The 18,619-nt window shown below is 37.7% G+C and overlaps 1 protein-coding gene across 1 annotated transcript in view; it reads right to left on the bottom strand.

The window, feature by feature from the left end:
• ASXL3 (ASXL transcriptional regulator 3) overlaps positions 1–17,841 on the bottom strand; it is a 102,023-nt gene extending 84,182 nt beyond the window's left edge. Inside the window, exon 1 of the mRNA XM_010163540.1 lies at positions 17,765–17,841. Coding sequence (XP_010161842.1) covers positions 17,765–17,820 — 56 coding nt within the window. The 5' untranslated portion in view covers positions 17,821–17,841. The remainder of the gene's footprint in view (positions 1–17,764) is intronic.
• Between the last annotated feature and the right edge of the window lie 778 nt (positions 17,842–18,619).

Genomic DNA, 18,619 nt, shown 5'->3' with positions numbered 1-18,619 from the left:
CCTAGTCTTTCTTTTCCCTCTCTCATCTTTTCTTTCTCTTTCCTCTTCCTCTTTTTGCTTTTTTCTTCCTCTTTTTCTTTTTCTCTCCTTTGGTCTCTTCTGCCTTTCCTTTCTTTTTTCTTTCCCCTTTTTCTCTCTTCTTTCCTTTTTATCTTCTCTCCCTCCCTGTTCTCCTCTCCTTCCCCCCTCCCTTCTCTCATGTTCTCTCTGTTCTTTCCTTTCTGCTCTTGCCTTCTGCTTTAATCTTCTTGCTCTTATCTTTCCCACTCTCCTCTCATTCTCTTCTCTCTCATTCTCTCTTGCCCTCTCCTCTCTTTCCATCCTATAATACCCTATTCTGATAAAAGAATCATACTTCTTTTCAAGCAGAAGTATAAAATAATGAGCTTTTTTGATGAAATAAGAATAACTGAAATCACTAAATTTCATTTTCTTTTTGTTCATTTCTATTCAAAACAAAGAAAGTGTACCATCTCTTATCCCTTCTCACTCACAAAAATTCAGGGAAATCTCCACACCACAGCTTTTTTGTTTCTTCTCCCTAGTTTTCAATTAGGTCATGACTTCTAACTGATGGAACTTGGAATTTTGAAACCAAATGTCAGATTCTGGGATAATTATGCAAAAATGTCATGTTTATTTTTAGCATCCAAAACATTGTATCCAACCCCAAAACAGAAAAAGGAAGTTAGACCATAAGAGAACGGCCTATTTCTACACCTTCAGTTTACACTCAATTAACAAAAAAGAAAAAAATTCTAAAATCTATTTTACCATGAGAAAGAATGAATGAATTAAAAGAAATATTCCTTTGCTTACAATATATTTTCTGCAATATTCTTTTATTTGAAGAGTAATTCAGCACTTGAGAATGTTTTACTCAACCATCAATACAGGCAAAAAAATCAAACTGATACAAAGAATAAAGAAGCTGGGAGTAGTCACAGATAAATAAAAATTAGATCCAAGAGCAAATTACTGTTTTCTAGCAATATTTATTCCTACAAAAATACTTCTGTAAGGAAGATTATACTTTCACACTTTACATTAAAATAAATTTAACTACTACAACTTTGTTGACTAATAAGTGTGAACTATGTCCTTAAAATATTTTTGTTAAGAGCTCTTAGCCAAAAGGAAAGAAGCCTAAAAATAAATTCAGAATGGGCAATCACAGTACATCCTGTACCTTTAAAAATATAGCAACATACGATTTATTGTATTGGGTCAAATCAAAATATTTGGGTGGATGTGGAATGTTTAACTTATACTTGTTGTACATAAGGGAGTTTAACTTGGCAAAACAGCATAGCAAAAGGTTCTTTCCTTCCCTCAAAGGACTGAGCAGGTACTTTTATTTTTGTGTTTTAACTTAATCCAGCTGTTGCAGTTCATACAATTAGTAGATCCCCTCATTCTTTTTTGACTTAAAACTGCTCATTAAGTCTGAAACTGACTTAAGTTTCTATTTAACTTATAACTAAAAGTCAATCTAATTTCAAAATGTCATAGAAAATGTTTTAAAATTATAACAATAGTAACCGTTGAATAGTTTGTAAAAATAAAGCACTGATAACTAAAATAAAAGTTTTAGACTGGCCCTTCTTGATAAGCACATCATGCCATCTGAAAGGAAGCTTGATTCTGCTGAAGTCATTAATAAAGTCCCTTTGAATGTAGCTGCTGAGACATACATATACAAAGAAAGAGACAAAGAAATGTAACATAATGTGGCATCACAAACAAAATTCAGTCTTAATCAGAAATTGTTTTCTGTTAGTCATCCCAATCACTGTCTAAATATTTTTAATAAAGAATTAAATAGCAAGTATAATATTAAATGAATTGACAGTACCAATCTTGTCAAATTCCTGGATTGTACGCCTGGCACAAATAATCTTGTACCACTACTACTTTAGTTTACACAGTTCAGTGCATCACTTGACTGAATGATATTTTGATGCAATTGTTTACATTAACAACCTTAAGCTGCTACTACAAACAGAGAAAGGTTAATGGTTGGATCTGGTTTAATGGCAGATATGGCAAAGAGTAAAGTCAGGACCCTGAATTTTAGGAAAGGAAACTTCCAACTCTTCAAGAAATTAGTCAATAGGACCTCCTGGGAAATTGCCCTCAGGGACTAGGGAACAGAACAGAGCTGGCAGATCTTTAAGGATGCTTTTCATAGAGCATAAAAGTTCTCGATCCCCAGTGCAAGAAATCAGGCAAGGAAGGCAAGAGACCAGCATGTCTGAGTTGAGATCTGCTGGTCAAACTAAAAGGCAAGAAGGAAATGCACAGGCAGCAGAAGCAGGGACAGGTATCCTGAGAAGAGTATAGGGACACTGCCTAGTTGTGTAGGGATGGGGTCAGGAAGGCCAAGGTACGGCTGCAGATGAACTTGGCAAGGGATGCAAAGAGTAATAAGAAAGGCTGCTACAGCTACGTCAGCCAGAAAAGGAAGGCCAAAGAAAGTGTACCCTCCCGATGAGCGAGCCTGTCACACTCAACAATGGATGAGGAGAAGGCTGAGTTACTCAACAACTTTTTCACATCAGTTTTCTCTGGCAACTTCTCTTACCACACCTCTTGAGCAGATGGACTGCAGGGCAGTGACTGGAGGGGAAAAGTCCCCCCCACTGTAAAAGATGAGGTTCATGACCAGCCTAGTGGCCTTCTATGATGAAGTGACTACGTGAGTGGACAAGGGATGAGCTACAGATGTTATCTACCTGGATTTCTGTAAGGCCCTTGACATGGTGCTCCACAACATCCTTCTCTCTAAATTGGAGAGAGATGGATTTGATGGGTGGACTGTTTGGTGGATGAGGAATCGGTTGGATGGTTGCATCCAGAGGGTAGTGGTCAACGGCTCAACGTCCAGGTGGAAATCAGTGATGAGCGGCATCTCCCAGGAGTACATACGGGGACCAGTATTGTTTATCTTCATCAATCACATAGACGGTGGGATTGAGCACACCCTCAGCAAGTCTGCAGATAACACCAAGCGGAGTGGTGCAGTTGATGCACCTGAGGGAAGGGATGCCAACCAGAGGGATCTGGACAAGCTTGAGAAGTGGGCCCTGGTGAACTTCATGAGGTTCAACAAGGCCAAGTGCAAGGTCCTGCACCTGAGGCAGGGCAAATCCTGGTATCAAAATAAGCTGGAGGATGAAGGGATTGAGAGCAGTCCTGAGGAGAATGTCTGAGTGTACTGGTGGATGAAAAGCTGGACATGAGCTGGTAATGTGCTTGCAGACCAGAGGGCCAACTGTATCCTAGGCTGCATCAAGAGAAGTGTGGCCAGCAGGTTTGGGGAGCTGATTCTGCCCCTCTACTCTGCTCCAGTGAGACCTCACCTTGAGTACAGCATCCAGCTCTGAAGCCCCCAGCACAAGAAAGACATGGACCTGTTCGAGCAGGTCCAGAGGAGGGCCACAAAAATGATCCGAGGGCTGGAATACCTCTCCTGTGAAGAAAGGCTGAGAGAGTGGGGGTTGTTCAGCCTGGAGAAAAGAAGGCTCCAGGGAGCCATTATTGCAGCATTTCAATACTTAAAGGAGGCCTATAAGAAAGATGGGGACAAACTTTTTAGCAGGGCCTACAGTGATAGGACAATGGGGTAAAAGAGGGTAAATTTAGACTAGATGTAAGGAAGAAAGTTTTTGCAATGAAGATGGTGAAACCCTGGCACAGGTTGCCCAGAGAGGTATTACAGGCTCCATCCCTGGAACTATTCAAGGTCAGGTTGGATGGGGCTCTGAGCAACCTGATCTAGTTGAAGATGTCCCTGCTCACTGCAGTGGGGTTGGACTAGATGACCTTTAAAGGTCCCTTCCAACCCAAACCATTCTATGATTCTATATATTCTGAAGGTTTCTTTTCAAAAAGTTCTTTGCTGCCTTTTATAGGTCAGAGTTCTTTTCCTTTGTGATGATTGTAGAGGACACATATTGTTTTAGACACAATGATTCCATATTTAATAACAGGTCCCTAAAGTATTTAGTAGTCTATAAAACAAAAACTCCAGGTGTATCGGTAACGTAAAAAAAAAAAAAAAAAGGAAGGAAGGGATAACAAGTAATGGGGGCATTTGCAAGAGAAAATGACAACTCTCTGCTCTTGCACTTATTTTATTTGCAAATGAAATACAAAAGCATGCAAGTGAAGCTCTTTTAGGAAAAAGGAACAGAACAGTGTATCTTAACATATTTATCTGCTCTCAGGAATCCATCTTAAGCAAGCTTATTGAAACATATAAAAGATAAAGCAGTAGCTATGGATGTTATAAGATGCTAAACAGAGTGACTCAAATTAGCTATTTTTGCTAGTTTTTTCTTTAGTAAGTACTACCTTCCAGCAAAAGAGCTACTACATCCCATTTTCATTTTCTCATATTACAAATAAAATTAAAACCAAAAGAAATGAGGAAAAAAGTCAATTTGTCCTCTCTTAGCTACTGAGGGTAAACAGCAAAACAGTTCTTAGGAATCTTTTAAGATCTTTCCCAGAGTCTTTGCTACTGGAATAACTGAACAAAGGATGTACTCGAGATTTGTGATTTGCAACTTTATATCCATAGAAGTGCACATGTATGTGTACAAAGGTGAATTTGTGTCCGTAGGTGTATTTACACACTCAAGCACATAAACACAGTTTCATACATAGAGTATTTAAGTTCTTTTATTTATACTTTCATTTGATATATAAGTTCTCTGTTTATACGATAAACATTTGCCAGCCACACAGTCAGTGGCTGTAGCATACAGCTATCATAAAAGAGCCTCACGGACAAATGCAGAATTTATTGGGATTACAAGCAGAAGGTGGGAGCTTTCTATACTGCTGAAAGAAAATCAGACCTTGCATAAAATGTATTTTTCCTTCACATGATAGTACATAAGCAAGCAAAAGATGTTTAGGTGCTTTTAAAATTCTTTTTGAAATGAAAAGCATGCAAGTAATTTAATTTCACAGTAATTAAGATGACTACCTATGAGACTTAAAATAAATAAAATGGAATTGCTACAAGGTAGTAGTCTTAGATTGAAAAGAAATTCACGTATGTAACATTTTCTGAGCAGTTAAACCTGATCTTTTTCATAGTCCTTGGACAGTGAAATTCTGAGGCTTTTTTTGGTCTTGATTCTTTAAAAACATACTTCAAAATTTTAAATTAAATATGCCAGTGCATGACTATAAGAGAACTAGTAAATTTTTCAGCTCATGTAATATGAAGGAAAAAAATAAAATAAAATAATTACTTCTGGTTTTTTTTCCCCTTCAGTTGAGAAATGGTTTCAGTACAGGTAGACTGAAACACAAACCCACACGTTTATAGAAACATAAAGACATCCACAGCAAACTGTTCCAGAAAATAAATTATTACTAGAAAATGATGCTTTCATAGAAAGCCAGACAATGTTTTCTTCTTTCACATTCAAGTAAAACATTTAATCCAGTCTGACAAAAATGGATATGCTTCTGCTCTGTGAAATATATGCTAAGGATGGAAATAAAGACCTGACAATTTACTGAATACTAAGCATAAAATCTGTAATGAATTGCCTGTGTTGTAGTATTCAGTTTAGGCTCTTTCCCCCCTCCCCCCTCAGTTGCTATGGAATACTAGAAATAGCATAAAAAAAGATTATACCATTTTGTGCGATGTTGTGCATGTCCCTTAAGACAGAGTGCTTAGAAATAAAGACAAAAGTCAGTTTTGGGATAAATTAAATTCAAAGCAGCAATAAATAATAGGTTTAAACACTAACTTTTCAATGCAAAAAAGAAATACACAGAACAAAACAGAAAGGACAAAAAAATCCAACCCCAACAAATAAATCTCAATCAGCAAGTTGAAACCTAGAATAATTCATTTTACACCTGCAAGAAAAAGCAGCTTCTTAGGTTACTCGGATGTTGCAACAAAAGCTCTTAAATCCATTAAACCAGGCATGTCTTCAAGTTCCCAGCCAGACTTCAATTTTCACTGCAGGTTTTAAGTCTTCAACAGATTAAACTCCTTTCCTAAGAGTATTTTACCAGAGTGTTCATTCAAAAGGTGACTCCTTCTAGCTAAAGTCTCCATATAATTCTGTGTTTGAAAGTTTGATATATGTGGCTGCTTGTGACAGGCTTATGTGTTGTATTGCATTTGCCCAAATACTCCCTAAAGGAAATACAGTAGATTATTTTTGCCTTTTCTACGCACAAGAGAGGTGAACAAGGTTGCTGACTACTCAGCAATAATTCTCGCATACTAACTTGCACCTAACTAGCACACACTGATATTAAGCTCTCTTGCAGGCCTTGTTTCTGACTTTTATTTTATAATACTAGTTTATTATCTATGTACTTTAATGTTAATATGTAATAGATTTTCACTTCAGAACAATGATGGAAAAAGAACACATTCTGTCAAATCTCAGTTTCCCAAAGATATTTTTGAAGGTTCTGGCTCTGGACAGCAAAAGACAGCTATTACTGGAAAGCTTTCCTATGTCCTTGCTGCTCTTAAAAATATGCTGTCAAAGCAGGCTGATAAAGGTAGTAAAGTCGAAGAACGTATGTATCTACCTACCTTCCACATATTCACGGTTCAGTTTATAGAACTGCAGGCAGACTTTAGATGAAAGAACAGGAAAACACTCTGTAGACTGTGGAAGTCTCTTCCATCATTTAAAAAAAGAAATCAGGCTTAAAGCACTGCACTACAGGAAACATACTATACACACACACAAAAATCCCAACCACCAAATCAAACAAAAAAGTCACTCCAAACAAACAAACCAAAAAACTTGCACTGCTGGAAGGATGGATTAAAGATCTGGTGAAACTTTCCTAACATAATTTATGTGAATATCTGATTGTTCTGAACATGTTTAGATCTCTCGAGTAACCTTATTTAATTTCTGTTTCTGAAAGAGACACACAAACTTTAATGCAGAATTGCTCTTTGAAATAAAGAAACAAAGAAAAAAGATCTGTAGCATACTTACTTAAGTATTGCTAAAGAAGAAGTTATATTTTCTAGGAGAAATGTGGCAAGACAGTTATCACACAATATACACCTTAGGATAATGCTATGTATATGGTAGCACCAATTTATAACGCAGGTTTCTCTTTCCATCAGCCTGAACTATATTACTGCTTTTCAGTCTCTGTCAATAGTAGTCTACACTGAGAGACACAACATAGGAAAAAGAAAACACAAATTCTTACATTAAACATCAAAATATATTGATAAAGGAATTATTAAGCTATGTAAAAAAATCCAGCAGTGCATTTGTTGACAAATTCACACTATTTCGTCATAGCTGAGGTCCATCTCCTACTTCAAAATAAAATGGCCTTTAAGTGTTGTCATTACTGCAAAAAAATAACTAGTAAATCATATAAGGTCATCAGCATCTGTACTGCTACCCATTGTTACATGTAAGTTGCTGGATTTGCTCTTGTAGTAAAAAAGGAATATCTTTAATATGGTGTTAGCATGTTACGGGGGTCTTAATTTCAGCAAATTAGGCTTTGATAAAGAAGACTCAGGCATGTACTCAAACATAAAATATTTTTGCAATATACACCCTTTAGAAGTTGAAACATTTTTATCGTATAACAAAATTTAAAAACCATAATTTTCCTTATTACAGCTAAATAAATTAACGTTTTAAATGTTCACATTTCCACTTATATTATTATAAATTGAATATCTAGTGATCATACAGGCCACTCTCCCTTACCAGTAAAGCATCAAACAAATAAAAAAGCTTTATACACTGCACTAGCATAACATTCCTTGAGGAAATACAGGTTAGGGTTGGGTAGGAGGAGCAGTAACCTAAGTAACTGCACAAGAAAACTAAAAATATTATAATAGTACCGAGGAAGCAACTGTATCACACAGACTGGATTCCTGTTTTCTCAGTCTTTGGAGACAAGTTTTGCAGAGCTGCTAATAAATTTAAAGCAAACAACTTTATGTCAGATCTTTTAATTTTTATTTTTTTTTTAATCAATCAGCACTATTTCCTACTACTTCCATGAAAAGTGGAAAGGTGGTTACGATATATGTTTTAGCACCCAGAGAACTATTGTACCAAAGGGAAAACTGAAGTACTGAACACTACATGAGCAAAAATTTATATGGAAAAGTAACAGTAACATAATAATTTTTACAAAAGAGAATCAACTGTTCTGAAATTTCAGTTCACCTGAGCATACATAACAGACTTCAACATTATGACAAATCAGGGACAAAGTACAAAAGGCAAAGCCATATGAACTTTTCTATACCGTCGTAAATCATCTATTGGAGGTCCAAGATGTGATTAAATGATGGAATTGTGTTTGTACTTCCTCATAATTGGTCCCGGAACCAAACTCAAAAAGAAAGATTGGTTGGTCCTGAGTCAGAATGTGAAATAAATACTGACATCTGGGATGTCCACACCGTATTACTTAAGAAAATTCCAGACACGTAGAATGGTCAAATGAATGGCCCTTGCGTCTTCATATAGGGGAAAGGAAAAAGGATGACAGCAGATTGGGGTAATTAGAGACCATGGGATTGATGACCTAGTTTGAGAAAGAGGGAAGACTCATGTAGCAGAAACTCTTGGGACGAGGGATTGTATGTAGACGGGAACTAGTAGAGATAACACACCAGCAACAGCAGTGTAATGGACAGGGTATTGGGAGTGGAGCAGCAGAGGACCAGGCTCTGCATTTAGCTTTGAAAAACACTACTTTGTTTCTGTCTCCACTCTCTTTTTACATATGCTTAATTAATATTCTTAACATTAAGAACAGTATTCTCCAAATAATTCTGTCATTCTGAAAAGATTCTTACTATTTACATTGTGCGATTTATCATCTGAAATATTTCCAAAATTAAGTCCACACCTTAATAAAACTAACAACGGTATTTGCATCTGTGATACAAGCATGATTCTCAGTCTGCCTGTCACAGCTAGGGTTCCTGTTACTACATGCAACATGCAAGAAAACCCTGAAAACCAACCAAACAGGTAATTTTATAAAAAATGCTGACGTGCAGACTGATTTTACTGAACTGTTTATTGAAGTCCCTAGACAGAGACTGTATTGTCCTGCAAAAGGAAGAGTAGTATTAAAGAAAACAAAACAAAAACCAACAAACCAAAAAACCCCAGATAATTTCTGAAAACTGAAATATGGATCAAAAATAAAGTTAACAGTGGTTCAGGCAAAAAAAACCCTACAACATTCAAGGTAACTACATGTACTATATTGAAATATATCTTTTCTAGGTACACACAATGGAATAAGCACCATCACTGATAAATAAAAATTCTGTTGTCTTTGCAATTGGCTGAGGCAAAACATTTGAGGTTTTATTATTTTACATCTGTTTCATCAGCACCCAAAACCAGTTTTCCAAATCAACACAATGACAGGATTACCACTGTACAGACATAAGCAAGCCAGCTTTAAGCTAACAGTAGGGTAATCATGATACAGCAGCATGGAATCAAGAATTAACAACCATGCTCTTAGACTTGCCTTAATATTATAGCTGTTTCAGGGCTACATCACTATCAAACCCTGAAATAATTATCACAAAAGTGTCATGGGTGTGATTACGCAAGTTATAGTTCCAACATTGGAATGCAGTAATGTAGGAAACCCATCGGTTTTTACCAGGTATGGTCGGTTGACTCAGGTGCCCACCAAAGCCCACTCTGTCACTCCCCCTCCTCAACTGGACAGGGGAGAGAAAATATAACAAAAGGCTCGTGGGTTGAGATAAGCACAGAGAGAGATCATTCAGCAATACCATGATGGGCAAAGCAGACTCAACTTGGGGAAAATGATTTTAATTTAATAACAATCAAATCAGGAGGATAATGAGAAATAAAACCAAATTTTAAAACACCTCCCCCCACCACTCCCTTCTTCCCAGGCTTAACTTTACTCCTGATTTTTGCTACCTCCTCCCCACCCAGCAGCACAGGGGACATGGAACGGGGGTTGAGGTCAGCTCTTCACACTGTTATTTCTGCTGCTCCCTCCTCCTCAGGGGGAGGACTCCTTCCCCTGCACCAGCGTGGGGTCCCTCTCACAGGAGACAGTCCTCCATGAACTTCTCCAGCATGAGTCCTTCCCATGACTGTCAGTTCTTCACGAACTGCTCCAGCCTGGGTCCATTCCATGGTGTGCAGTCCCTTCAGGAACAGTATGGTTCAGTGTGGGTCCCTCACGGGGTCATAAGTCCTGCCAGCAAACCTGCTCTGGCGTGGGCTCCTGCCTCCATGGGGGCCACAGGTCCTGACAGGAACCTGCTCCAGCGCTGGCTGCCTCCACGGTCACAGCCTCCTTCAGGCAGCCACCTTCTCTGGCGTGGGGTCCTCCATGGGCTACAGGTGGACATCTGCTCCACCATGGACCTCCATGGGCTGCAGGGGGACAGCCTGCCTCACCATGGTCTTCACCACAAGTTGTAGGGGAATCTCTGCTCTGGCGCCTGGAGCACCTCCTCCCCCTCCTTCTTCCCTGACCTTGGTGTCTGCTGAGCTGCTCCCCTCACATATTCTCACTCCTCTCTCAAGCTGCAAAAATGCACAGGTTTTTTTTTTTTTTTTTTTCCCTTTCTTAATTTTTTTTTTACAGAGGTGTTACCGTTGTTACTGATGGGCTCAGCCTTGGCGAGTGGTGGGTCTGTCTTGGAGCCAACAGGCATTGGCTCTGCCGGACATGGGGGAAGTTTCTGGCAGCTTCTCATAGAAGCCACCCCTACAACCCCCTGCAACCAAAACCTGGCCATGCAAACCCAATACAGCAGGTTAGATTGCGCTGTGGCGTAACGATGCCAGGATTGCCTAGGCAAGAAGGAGCAAGCCTGAGGTTTTCAGTTGTGGCATTGCTGTTATCACAACTGCCTACCAAATCAGGCGGTTTGTTGTTATGCTGGGAAGAACAGCATTTCAAAGAGGTGTCTGAAATGAATTTATGCAGAAAGACAGGTTGTACTGAAAGTTCGTTTTTTTCACTGCTCTACAGCCAAAAGCCACATCTGTAGAGGCATAAAAATCAACCTAATAATGCCAGGGAAAAGAATGCAAATAGCTTTCTCTCTCTCTTCCCATCAAGGCTTCCTTTCAGTCCATTGCAGGGAATAACCACCTTCAAGAAAAAACAATGCACTCCTTCAGCTGAAGGGGCTCCCAAATAAATTCTATCAGACATATGCAACCACAGAAGCCTCTTAGCAGTCTGTGCTCTTCCGTTAACAGTCAGAGCCTTAAGACAAAAACTGTGGTTCTTTCAGGGAAATTTTTAAGAGCTTTTCATTATTGGAGGGCATTTTCCTTTTTTTTTTTTTTTTTGTAATTGGAAGATAAAAACTGTGACTTATTAATAATTATGAACCACAATGACATCTTGGAATTACTTTACAGAGAAAGGAAGCAAAAATTTCTATGTCTACATGCATACACAATAAAACAAGGAACTTGAAAACTATAAATAACAAAAGGCAGTTGTCAGCTTGTTTAGCCTATTTACAGAAAGAGCAGTATTCAGAAAGGGTTTTATTTTTAAGTCAATAGCTCTAAAGATGAAGTAGCAAAGGCTTAAAGAGACACTGTCAAAAAGATCAAAGGATTCAGAAATGATGGTAATATTTTCAGAAGTACCATCTCACTTCAGAGCTGAAGACAGACCCTGCACAGATCATGTGTTTTATTCCACCGATGACTCTGCTCAGCAGTTCCAAGTGGGTTTAATTCTAGCTAACCCACTAGTTTGATATTTCTGCACAAAGAGTGTAAATCTAGTAAAAGTGTCTTGAGATTTATTAGGGTCATACTTTTCTGCTTTCCTAGGCTCACAAGACTTAATATGTTATGATATCACTCATGATAGCTCTTATGAACACTCCGGAGCACAGAAGAAACAGCACTATTGCCAGTGCCAGTGGCAAGCATCTCTTAGTCTTCTGAAAGACTGCTGTCACAACAGTACATCAATAGATCGCTTAAACTTGAGTAGCAAAAGATAAAATATGCAAAGAAAAAAAAAAAAAAAGGAGGAGTTAGAGTTAGGACTGATGCCGTGATTCTCATAGTTGAAATGAAGATCAAAGAAATATCAAGAGAAATAAATTTAAGATTCCTATTGGAAAATGAAAAATAGAATTAGACAAAGGTGGGGTTTTTTTTATCCTTTTCTGTGAATTACCCAAACAGAATAATCAAGGTTACTTGACAATACATAGGTCAGTTACTCTAGCTGAACAGCAAAAATACCCCATTCCAGGGTTCACAGTCTTGAGTCTAATGGAGGAGAAAAGTAAATAGCCAGCATAGCTGTGGGCTAAAGTTGCACTCCAAAAAATGAAACATCGCTTGTCCCATTTTGAAAGTTTATTGGCTTTTAACTTGTACTGAGAATCTTTGGCTTTAATCTTCTACAGACAAGTTAATTTCCCAGCCCCACCAAGCAAAGGCGAAAGGGAACTACAGAAAGACTACTACAAGACATAATCTAGGTTTATTAGCATCAAACATTTATCAGAATTTGGCTGGATTATCTCTGAGGATTTGAATAATATGTATGGCCCAAGTACTGCAAACTGATCTAAAAAAATTAATAGAAAAATATGGATCAAGGGATATGCTAGCTCATTCCCCTAGTTCAAGGCAGGATCAACCAAATCTATGTAATTCCTGACTTAATTGTTTTTATGGAGTTCTAGAGATCTCTCTCATCTCTGCCACAGCTCATGAGAGAAATCAATTATACCTATTTGAAAACAAGATCTTTATACTATCTTTTCTTGCTACAATTTAAAGGCCTTATTTCTTGTCCTGTCCATATAAAACACGCAGGGTAACTTACTCCCTTACTTTTTCCCTAAGTTTTATGTATTGGAAGACTTATGTCTAAACTCCACCTTCTCTTCCTTAATCCAAACACCTGAGTAATACCAACTTGTCTTATTTTTATGTCTCTGATAATTTTAAGTAGTTTTCAACTAGTCCTAACCTTTATGAAGGTGCAGGGTCCCAAACAGAAGGAAATATATAGGTTATTCCTGGTGGTCCCAGAGGAAATTTCCAGGTAATGACAAAATAGGGCAAAACCAAGGCTGGTACTAGAGTCAGAGTTTAATATAGCAAGAAACCAGGAGAATTAAAGAGAGAAGCTTTTTTCTGTGAGAATCATAAAAAATTTTTAAAACACATGACCTATTTACGTTTTAAATTTAATTTAAATATCCCCATTACGACCTTTCAGGCATCTCTTGGGAAAAGAAAGACAGAGGGACAGAGAAGCAAATGGCTAGTTCATGAGACTCTGTTAGGCACAAAAATCCTTGAACAGAAGACATAAAAAGCAGTAAGGAAGGAAGACAGTACTAGGTTTGATTTGAACCAGTGGGAAAGAAGCAACTGAAAACATTTGAGTGTTCATGAAGGGATGATTCTTAACTTTTAGGAAAATAAGGGAGAACACACAAAAAAAATGGGCTCCAGAAAATTAAACTTCAGCAAACTCACCCACCCACCCACCATGCACAAAAACATTTCTGTAAGCACACCAACAGACAGGAAACCAGCTTGCTCTTCTGTGAAGGGGTGGCACTGAGCACTTACACCAAAAGCACAGGAGTGCTAGTGCCTTTTTTTTTTGTTGACATCTAATTAGACAGGTATCTATGATTAGACAGCTACTAAAAACAACACTAGGAACAAACATAAGAAGACCTGATTAGATTATAATTTTAAAAATTAGATGTTCTCAAATCAGTTAAATCTGTTGAAATTCACCATAAGGTATTTAGAGGTGACTAGACCAGACTCAGAATTATAAATAGTCATTTTTGAGAATTTGTAGAGGATAGCAGTGATTCCAAAAGACTGGAAAACATCTAGTGAGTAACTTTAAAGCAATGCAAAAAGGCAGGGCCAAGGAAGCAGAAATGCAGCAACTGAATTTCAATTCCCCCAAAATATAGAATAAAAATCACTTGGAAGTATTTAGCAGATAAGAAGTTGTGCTGAGTAATACATACACCTGTCAAGAACAAGTTACTTCAGATCTACCAAAATATTCTTTATGACATAGTAGCAGACCCTGTAGCTAGAGAAGCAGCAATAGGTATCATACAGCCCAATTTCATCAGTCCAGACATTGTTTCTCATAGGACTTTCATAAGCAAAGAAGAGAAATATAAGGCTGAAAAAGGAAACAAGTTCTAATAAGCAGCTGACATTAAACTTAGAAGGGCCACATACATGCTGAAAGACAAGGCTACATATTGATGTAATCTTAATAAATTTGAGAAATGGTCTCCAGAAGACCCGAATACAATTCAGTAAGGGGAATTCTAGATCTTAACAGGAATAAATAACAGCAAAAAGACAAGACAGAGAACCACTAGCAAGGCAGCAGCACAGTGGAAAGGAGCACTGAGGCTAGAGTGGATCATACCCTGAATAGCAGTCTATGTCGCACTAGCAAAATCAGCAAAACCTCATGCCAGGGTGCATAACCAGCAGGTTGCGAGCTAGAAATTTACAAAGGGACAGGGAATTGTTTTCGAAAGAATGGGACAGCGGATGCTAGGAAGGAAAATCCAGAGTACTGTGCACTGGAGTGAGCTGTTGTCTATCTTCTTTGTAAAGAGATTAATTTCAGTGTTCAGGACTGTTGGCTTGATGCTGTTCACTATCAGCACAGACATGAATGTAAAATGAATACTTCCCCCTCCTCCCCCACCATCCTTGGAAGAAAACCTTATATTTTCTACGTCCCAAAAAGGCTTGCTTTAAAAGTTTTTACAGTAGCAGAAGAACTGCCTGCCTGCTGACCACTTTACAATCAACCATCATAACAGGGAAGATATTTAAAAGACAAAATTGAGCTGTACGTCCCCCAGAATAAGGAAGCCAGTTAGGTGTACAACCTCTGGCCGGCCATGTCAGTAAGTTTTTCTTTTCTGCTTTGTAACTTAGGAATTTTCCTCCTACTGTATTTAATTGAGTAATAATAAAAAAATGTGTAACTTGATGTCTTTATTACAAACATAGAAAAGAAGAGGCTGAATAGTCTGACAGTGTCTATTTAAAGACTACACATAATGACAATGACATTGCTGAAAATGTGTTATTCATTCAAATTTACTACCACAGCAAAAAGCTCTAGACTCTTAATGCTGTAATATATTTGAAAAATTATTAAGCCAATTAATCTCATTCATCTATAAATAGAACAGTAGAGAGGATAATTTTTTAAGAACTTTATTTAGGACTGCCAGGGTTCTACCAACAAGGACAATCAGTATAAAGGAATAAGTAAAGTATATTAAAGTAGCAACATATTGCTGGTACAAGTTCAGACTTGAAGAATCAATACTGCATAAAACATGCTAGTGCCATTCCACTGCTTATGACCAGGTGACTGAACATCATAAATTTACATCCCTTGTTCATCTTAGCTGGCTGCAGTATAGAGACCGGGAAGATCATCTTTAGTAACAGCAAAGGTACCATACTGGCAGAAAGGTACTGAAAGAACTTGCAGAGCTGGATGGGGTAAATTGGACTCTAAATTCAAGGACTGTGGAAACAAAACATTACTTATGCACTGAGGCCCAATCAACAAATACATATATGAAGTCAAATACCTTATCAGCATTAAGAGTTAGGCGCTCAGACAACTTTGCAGGTTTGTGCCTAATCAATAGCAAAATGCAGCAGAAACAACTTTTACATTAAATCAGAATTTAAATGAGAATCCAAATACTTCTAAAAAAAATCAATACAGAATCAACATTTTTTGTTTTTACAATTGAATTCAGCATTTTTGGCTAATCAATTTGGGATGACCTAGCAATGTTTCAAGTAAGGAGTAAAGAACATTGTATTTTATCCTTCTCTGTTATCTAGATACTCATGACCATATACAGCATCCTGCAATCTACCACACATTCATACATACCTGCTTATACCAGACCATGAATAAAAATCAGAATGTATCTGAATTTCCTTACTACTTCCCTGCAATTCTCAGTTTCTTAGTAACTGAAGAAACAAAAGAAGATCTAGCTTTGAACTTCTTTAAAGGAATCTTTACCTTATTATTCATTTTGCAGCAATTAAAAAGAGCTTCCACATTTTCTATATTTAAATAACAAAAACGCTGCCTTCACTCCCTCCCATAGGTTTTGCATACAAAATTTTATTCATGCACTGCTCACGGAAACAAGAATTTTTAAAATTACAAAGAAATGCTATTATCAGGCTTGTGAGCCTCTCCCATGCAGTTGTCTCATATCACAAGATGTAAGAAGAAAGCAATCTATTCACTGCTGTGAGAAACATTATCTTAATAAAAACAGATTTTCAAAGTTGGATTTTCTTGCTTTTGTTGTTGTTGTTGTTGTTGTAGTATGGAAATCCTTGTAGCATAACATATGTTTGGATATTCATTTTCAAAAGTTTTCATCTCCTTGTTTCCTTGGCATCATCAAATATACTTGAAGCAATTTCTTGACAGGAGCTAAGGCATTTTATATCTCTAAAAGGTGGCAAATCCAACTTCATCTTGCATATTCTTGCTTTTGCAATTTTACCAAAATATAGTTATTATAAGTGTGTTATGAGGCTACTAACAAAGCAGTGCATGGTTATGCAATGCAAATGATCACACAGAATGTTCTGTTTATTAGGAACAACAGTAAATTCAGTAAATATATGTCCCATGGTTACTTCTAGTTCACCAGAATAAACTCAGAAGTAATAGACTTCTGAGTAGTGTTACTACTCCTCTACACAGGCTTTGAAGTTCTCTTGCCCTAGATTTTAGGTTCCACACTAAAAGAATATAATTAAAATAAAAGCAGATGTCTCCTTTTGCTTTGAGACAGCAACAAGTATTAAAATTATTAGAACAAAAAATTTTTCCTATAACATTTGGAGAAGAGGAAACTGCATCTTGTAGGACACCCGCACCAGTTTTTCTTTAAATTAATTCCTGCCCAAGTGTCCATCTGCAGGTCAACAGAAGACATAAAGTAATCTGTCACCTTTGAGGAACAAGAAGCTATATGCCCATCTGAACCAGGAGTCAATGGAAGACAACTGTTGATTTCCATAGGCTCTGGATAACCCACCTATCCCCTAACAGCTTAATCATTATAGTTGAAATCTACATCCAAAGTACACTGTTACTAAGCAACTCAGTATCCAACCTCTGCAGTCACACAGACTGGCTCCCATTGTTCACACACCCCTCTCCTTCCATTCCCAATTCTTTATCAGCACAACCCCTGTTATCACAGGCAACACCAGCATGTCATAACTGATTTAAGTGCCAGACCACAAACCCAAGTGAGAGGAGTGCGTCTAGCTCCATCTCACAGTTTCTCCATGCACATAGTGGCACACACAACCCATCTGCAAAGCTCTGGTCTTTAAGTAAAAATGAGATGTAGCACTGGGCTGTCTTCAGCAGACCACACTGTCTTCTAAAGAAAGGCCATCAGACTGGAGCTGGCCCCCAGACTCATTTTGGAAGGTACAAAGTTAAGCCAGTCACTAACCATTTTAAAAGCCTTAAATTAACAAACAAACAAAACCCATCAGTTGTATTTCCCACTTTGGTACTGGAAATCAATTCAGCCATTAAACAGCACTTTATGTTTTGCAAAGATTATATACCATTCCTAGATGATTTTCAAAGAGATGGTAAAAATACAGAACATATAAAGACTGACCTTGTTTCTTTTAACCCTTCTTTCTGAATGACTTCCAGTATTTGTTTTGCTGTCATTGGTGAGTTGGGGTACTTTTCCAATGCCTGAAAAGAAACAATACATGTGTAAGTGACAAGACACAGCTGTCCTGTGAATCTGAAAGGTTAGGCAATCGTTAAGTTTTTATGCAGTCATTTATGAAAGGCAGGGAACAGTAGTGTTGAGACTGGACTCCTCTGTCTGTTGGAAAGCCAGATATAATCCAGGAAAGTGCAGCAAGAATAAGATCTACTTGCTGCTTTTGTGCATCATCTGCTACATCTGTCTGGGAAAAATTCTTCCCAGGTTCCAAATAAGAGTTGAAATATGCAACTAACTTTATGACACGGCAACAGAGTTCCTTTCAGGCAGGAGGGGAAAACAAAAACCAAAGCAAAACAAAAAGAAAGAGACAGCTAGTCTTCTTTTTTTTTATTTATTTTTGTTACTTTAAAACTATTTGAGGTCATTTGAATATTCTATACTTAGGTCATGACCTCAGGAACACAATTGACTAAAACCTTCCATTTGTGGAGCAGGAGCTACTGTGAGAACTGACACAGATAGGTTTCAGTTTTAAAATGCTTTTTGTTTCTAAAAACAATGACAAATGAAGTAGTCAGAACAGTCACAGCACACAAGATGCTACATGACAGAGTGCAGCATATTTTTCCAGTTCAGCTCAGTTTTCCACTCCTTTGCCTTTTCCAATTAAGCCCAAAGTAAGCCACTCCACTTTCCAGATACAACCATCTTGTAGAGTTTTTTTCTGCTTTTCCACTTCCTTTTTGTCCCCATCAGTTTTAAGCTGTTAAACAAGCAGCCACTGTTTTGCTC

The sequence above is a fragment of the Antrostomus carolinensis genome, unplaced genomic scaffold (assembly GCF_000700745.2).
Source record: "Antrostomus carolinensis isolate BGI_N321 unplaced genomic scaffold, ASM70074v2 scaffold12192, whole genome shotgun sequence".
NCBI classification, from domain to species: Eukaryota; Metazoa; Chordata; class Aves; order Caprimulgiformes; family Caprimulgidae; genus Antrostomus; species Antrostomus carolinensis.
Note: the sequence above shows the minus strand (reverse complement) of the source record. Positions and strands in the feature narration are given on the sequence as shown.